Here is a 6,548-nt window from a genome sequence, read left to right on the forward strand (position 1 = left end):
AAGTTATAAATTGAGTTTTGATGGTAGTTGCCTGTGAATTGAATGAAATGGATTGAAATCTACGTAATTTCTGTTTTTAACATCTAATGGCATTTATCTGAAACGCTTGCATACTAGTGAATACGAGGCTTTATTATGCAAATTAGCGGAAATCAAAACGTGCATTTTAAATGTTAAGTAATATATCAATCAATCATACGTTTTTATCATGACCAAGCCAAGATAAAAGAGACACTGATTATCTTTTTTAATGAAAATATTAATTCGAATATAGTACTCATTAGTAAAAACCTGGTACGTGAAGGCGCCAGTCAAATAAAATGGAGTCTCGAGAAGGTGAGAGTAAATTCGAGTCTCCAATAATGGATCGAAAAGAAGGTTTTATAAACGTGCATGGAGAATCTCCTGAAAAACCGGTGGATCTAGATGATGTACTTACAAATGAATTGGGACAATTCGGCAGGTTCCAATTGAGGAACTTCATTCTAGTGGCCATACCGATAATAATGTCTGCTTTCATGAGTGAATTCATTTTCTCTGCGGCTGCAATTCCTCACAGGTAAAATTGTTTATCGTCTAAATTATCGGACTTATTTATTTGTCATAAGTCACACAGAACAGTTAGTATATAGAAAAACTATAGTCTCATTAAAATATAAATAATATCGAACTTTGACCAAAACTAAAACCCAAAGTGTGTGCACATAACTTTAAATGAATACTGTGATTAAAACAAAAATTACTAGTTTACAAATACAATATAAAAAAACCGATAAACACACATACTTATATTGAAAGCAATAAAAGGATGAATTGATTTATTTGTTAATTCAAAAGCTATAGTGACTAAGCCAAGCTATTTAATTGGGCATTTGAACGGAATTAAAAATGGAGTGATAAATAATAAGAAAGATTTTGAACGATTTACAATATTGAATGCCCCTTTTATTGAATTTTTATACTGTTAATAGGTCTGGCGTTATCCTGCCTTAAAATTAAATAAAACCTGAAATCTGATAGCAGCAGCTTCGATAGCAAAAAAAACAGTTTAGTGACATACATTACAGATGAAATAAAATATAATTCAATTTATATTATGTATAATTTCTTATAATAGTCACTAGCAGCACATGACAATATTAAATCATGTAAACATTAATTCATTGTTCCCTTTTCAAATATAGCAACGTCACTTTGGTAGCATCGAACGATGCTTACGGAAAAGCATGCGAACACAGCGTATTTTAAATATCTGTATGGGGTTGAGTATACCATACACCACACAGATTTGTATATCGTGGATTAAAGACAATTAAGCAATCTTTACTAATTTTATAAATGCGAAAGTGTGTTTGTTTTTTTGTCCTTTTTAAACGCGTTTAACTAAGCAACCAATTATCTTGATTTCTTGACATAGAGTTTGTTGAAAGGACGGAAAGTAATATAGACTACTTTTTATCCCATTAAATCAAACGGTTTCAAGGATTTGCAAAATACAGTAATATACGCGGAAGAACAAATAAAAACCAATATTCGCATGCATCATATAAATAAGGATAAAGATGAACGGAAAGAGCGTTTTTCGGCGGGTGTAAAACACACATAAAATATATTTTTGTGCTAAAATTTAGGTGTCGGATACCAGAGTGCGACGAAATTGGAAAAAGACATGAATTTGAACCAGATTGGATAAGGAACGCAATACCCGAGTCAGGTTCTGGCTTCTCCAGCACCCAGAGGTTCGCTCCACGTAACCTAGGAGTCAACGGATCTTTAGACAACTGCCCGGCTGATCTTTTCGATCCGACCGTCACAATTGGTTGTGATGGATTTGTCTACGCTCGGTTTAATTCAGTTGTTTATGATGTAAGTAAAAGCTCTTAATTATGTTTACGCATAATAACTATTTTTACATAATATAAAACAATGTCCTTCCTGCTGTTTGTACGCTTGGATCTTTTAAACTACGAAACGGATTTTATTGCAGTCCGCAATCGATAGAGTGATTCAACAGGAAGGATTATATCCAGTAATTTATTTGCTTTTTTTGTACAATAATATGCATGTATATTATAGTAGAAAAAAAGCTAATAAATTCAAAGATTAGAAATTATTATAAACTAGAGTTTTATATATAAAATAATATGTTTTGTTTGTAGTTCGATTTGGGTGGACAGGAGTGGTTGCGAGCTTTGTCAGGCACCCTAAACAGTGTTGGTACATTGTTGGTGCTTCCCCTGACGGGGTACATCTCAGATCGTTTTGGTCGCAGAATAGCTCTCGTCATAAGTGTGTTCAATTTGGCCACTATTGGTCTAATTAGATCGTTTTCGGTGAATTACCCGATGTACATGGCTCTACAAATACTTCAGACGACTTTGGGTGCGGGAACTTTTAGTTCTGCGTATATTTTTGGTATGTATCCTTTACACTACACTGATCTGTAATCTGAGATTTTTAAGGCGTTATGCGTGATTCTAAAAAAAATGTTTTTTTTTTTTAATTTTTATCTTTGGCTTCAGATTAATATTGTATAATTTATTTAAAAATTTTTGGTGTTGCGTGAATGTTTAATTTTAAATTAATTCAATTGGTTTTAGCTGCCGAGCTTGTCGGTCCGAAATATCGTGTACTATCAAGCGCCACTTCTACATCCATGTTTGCATTGGGACAAGTCATACTTGGCAGTGTAGCTTGGCTGATTGAGCCGTGGAGGTACATGATCATGGCTCTACATATTCCATGCTTCCTGATAATCTCGTACTACTGGATCTTGAGCGAGAGTGTCAGATGGCTACTAGCTAAGCGGAAGTTTGATGAGGCAAAAATTGTGCTGGAGAAAGTAGCCAAAGTCAACAGAAAACAAATTAGTGAGAAGTCTATGCAAGGGCTTTTGAATCCTCCCCAATCAGAACAATCAAAGGTAAAAGTGCCATATTAATTTTTTTTCAAGTCACGATTTAAAACGATGACAAAATCAAAGAATGTATTCCGGATTAACTTATTATTTTAAATGTACTTTTTTGAATATTTGTTTCAAGTTTCTAATTTAATTTGCTTTAAGTATGTCTACTTTATGAGCACTTTTTTAACGTCAAGTGTATCTATTTGCATCTGAGACTTTACCACCGGTTTAGAAGGCAGATCTACCGTATAATGGAACCGGGCAAGAAACTAAACACTTGCTCTTGTTCAACATAATATTATAATCATTAAGAAGCGGTGACATATAGGTGGGTAGGTCTCCAACTTTTCTTGCGTTGGGCCGAGTTCAAATCCCAGCACGCACCTCTAACTTTTCTAATTTATCTGCGTTTTGAAATATCATTTAAAATATCACTTGCTTCAATGGTGAACGAAAACATCGTCGTCACCTGCATGTTTAAGAGTTCTCGATAATATTCTCCAAGGTGTGTGAAGTCCACCAATCCGCACTGGGCTAGCGTGGTGGAACAATTAGGGTTGATATGATGATGATGATTACAATTAAACAATGGTTTTCTATCTTGCTAAGGATGAAAGCAGAGCTGCTGCTTCCAAGCAGCCTTTTTCATGATGGTTTATTGCAATAAAGGAGTTTTAACTCATTATTTAAACCAACTATATAGGGGAAGGTCCAATATTAACCTTGGGAATTTTAATATATACTCAACACCATTAGAAACTTTTTATACCATTGGCAATATGTAATATATTGGCAAAATTTAGTTTCTGCCCATTTCTAGTCAATTATAATTTCGCTACATTTAATTTAAAGTGTTTGTATTTCATTTCAGGAGGGAAGTCCCAGTCTTTTCAAGACGATAATTCGCTCACCTGTGTTACTCAGAAGAGTATGTACCACACCCATATGGTGGATAACCTCTACTTTTGTGTACTATGGCCTATCGATCAACTCAACTAGCCTCTCTGACACCATGCACCTGAACTACATCTTGACATGTGCAATAGAAATACCCGGGTTTTATACTGCGGTTCTGGTATTGGACAGGATCGGTAGGAAAGTCACATTATGTATAGCGTTCTTCTTCAGTGCTGCTTGTAATATCGCCTTCGTATTTATTCCCAACGGTAAGCCTATTTTTATAAATTACATTACATTTGTTTTCTTCTTCGTTATTCTGGTCGGTGAAGAAGTAGATTGGACGAAAAATTTCGATCGTTGGATCAACTTCTGTATTGTGTTCTTTAAAAAAATGTAGCAAATCAAAACTTTTTTTTTAATATTAGTATTTTATTGGGTAATAGCGACTTTGTCCGATAATAAGTCAACTTAAAAAAAACACGTCAATTATGCCTATCCAAAAAACCACATCACGTCGTTTAAAACTCCGTTGCGCGGATATTGAAAGACAAATGTGGATAAAATAGCGAAGCCATCCCGTAGAAGCTGTTCGCTTTTCCGGGGTAAAAAGAAGTATATATTGTAGGTATCTCTGCCAAATTTTAGCCAAATCGGTTCATTCGTTGTGGCGTTAAAGCGTAACAAACATCCATCCATACATACATCATTCTCACATACTTTCGCATTTATAATATTAGTAGGATGGCACGCATACATTCGATCGTGGTCCCATATGACTTATTATCGACTTGCTGTTATCTGTGAAGAATTATGTCCTTGATCTCCGACAATATTCATCAGATTTTTATTAAAATTAGACAATACACACATACTGTCAAATAAAAAAAGAATGATTAAAATCGGTGCAAATTAAACGGAGATATGAAGTCAAATTGATAAAAAATTTCATCCCATATCCCGGAGGAAACTTGTTGTTTATGTTGACCCGGGATATCAGTTACCACTGTACCAAATTTTATTTAAATCCGTTCTGTACTTTTCACGTGATGCCCGGACAGACAGACAGACCGACAGACATACAGAAAGACAGACAGATAGACAGACAGACAGACAAAAATTAAATAAAAATCTGTTTTGGACTCGACTCGTATCGATTAAAAAGCTTCCCCTGGTCAAAATTTTCAAAATATATTTAATGTACAGAAATCTTCCAGTTACAGTTTTATTATAAGTATAGATTTATTGTTTCTCCAGAATTAACATTTGATGATACTGTTTACGAAGTTTTGAATCGCCGATACTACTTTACCGCACTATAACAGTGATTTTACTGCAGCCATATGCGCTTTTATTTATATTAGAAAAGCGGTACATTATTAAGAGCAACGATCTCTGTGTTCTTGATTTACTTTTTTCCTAACAGATTTGTTTGTGCTACGTTTGGTCATCTTCCTCTTGGGGAAATTCGGTATCTCAACGGTAATGACGTCAGTGTATCTATACACCTCCGAACTATATCCTACGGAATACCGCCACAGCTTGCTCGCCTTCTCATCCATGGTGGGCCGCTTGGGATCTATCACGGCACCACTCACTCCCGTTCTTGTAAGTTAACATTCCTTTAATATAATTCATTAGGTCTATTAATGAGCATTGTTTAAATACTCTCCATTTTTTTGTGAAGTAAAACTAAGTTACCAAGCGCAGTTTTATCCTTTTTTAAGGTCGAGATAATAAGCCAGTAAAAGAAAAGTTAAAAAATTCGCTCTTAATGAATATTTCTTTAATGCTTAAAAATTTTTGGGAAAATAAAAACCTGTCGCGATAAGTGATTTTATTCGGAGTGCAAATCGTTAAAAATTTTGATTCAGTAGTGATATTCTTAATACTTATTTTAGCTTTGTTATTTTATTGATTTATCTTGATATTTTTAAGATGCAATATTGGCACGGCATACCGTCCATGATGTTCGGCGCCATGGGTATTCTCTCCGGTTTCTTGGTGCTCACGCAGCCTGAGACCCTGGGCACCAAGATGCCCAACACCCTGGCTGAGGCAGAAGCGTTAGGAAGACCAGAATCTAAGGTCGAGCGACCGAGTTGATGTGAATGAGACACACTTTGGAATGTAAATTAAGGTAGAATATGGGTGTGTTTTATGACAAGATGAGTGTTAGAATTAAATATGTGTGTATACCTATGAATACTTAAATAAATACTTATGATGTTAAATTTAATAGATCGATTTGTATTGAATGTTTTTATTTATTATAAACAAAACTACACATAAAAATAAATAAAAAATAATGACAAAATCATTTATGAAGTAAAACATGGAAATATTGCTGCTACAGTGAGCTGTGGGATGGCGAATAATACGGTCTATCATGGTAAAGTTTTTCACATAGAACCTTAGACCTCCTAAGTACCTGATTTACTAGACAAGCATAGTGATCCAATGTAGAGGAGTATGTATATCTGTAAAATGTCGCAAAAACGTCCCAGCGCTTAAATGCAAATAGAACCGATTAAAAGATACATGTACAATAAAATGAGGTTTTTCCAGAAAAAAAGAGATAATAGAACTTATAGCCTTCTCGTGTTTTATCGAAGATCAATTTGCATTGATTATTGACTTGTTTAGATTGCAGAAGACTATAAGCTATTCTTAAACATTCTTTTGAAAAGCTTCTTCTCCGACCAAAATATTATGTTTGTACAGATTTAAGTTAAATATCAATCAC

General features: G+C 34.4%; 1 protein-coding gene across 1 annotated transcript; it reads left to right on the forward strand.

Annotated features, from left to right (window-relative positions):
• The first annotated feature begins 311 nt into the window (after positions 1-311).
• LOC120630012 (organic cation transporter protein-like) lies at positions 312-5,976 on the forward strand. The gene is made up of 7 exons (XM_039899129.1): positions 312-559; positions 1,632-1,866; positions 2,160-2,415; positions 2,601-2,923; positions 3,777-4,071; positions 5,229-5,410; positions 5,741-5,976. Exons 1-7 carry the CDS (start codon positions 321-323, stop codon positions 5,906-5,908), a joined length of 1,698 nt encoding a protein of 565 aa, XP_039755063.1. The 5' UTR covers positions 312-320; the 3' UTR covers positions 5,909-5,976.
• Positions 5,977-6,548: the final 572 nt, after the last annotated feature.

This window comes from Pararge aegeria, chromosome 15, assembly GCF_905163445.1.
Source record: "Pararge aegeria chromosome 15, ilParAegt1.1, whole genome shotgun sequence".
Classification (NCBI taxonomy): Eukaryota; Metazoa; Arthropoda; class Insecta; order Lepidoptera; family Nymphalidae; genus Pararge; species Pararge aegeria.

Bases quoted from the DNA above. Each gene is read 5' to 3' on its own strand.
- LOC120630012 (XM_039899129.1), top strand. From the start codon at position 321: ATGGAGTCTCGAGAAGGTGAGAGTAAATTCGAGTCTCCAATAATGGAT. The intron at 2,416-2,600 runs GTATGTATCCTT...AATTGGTTTTAG, and splicing joins TAGTTCTGCGTATATTTTTG to CTGCCGAGCTTGTCGGTCCG. The intron at 4,072-5,228 runs GTAAGCCTATTT...TTTTCCTAACAG, and splicing joins CTTCGTATTTATTCCCAACG to ATTTGTTTGTGCTACGTTTG.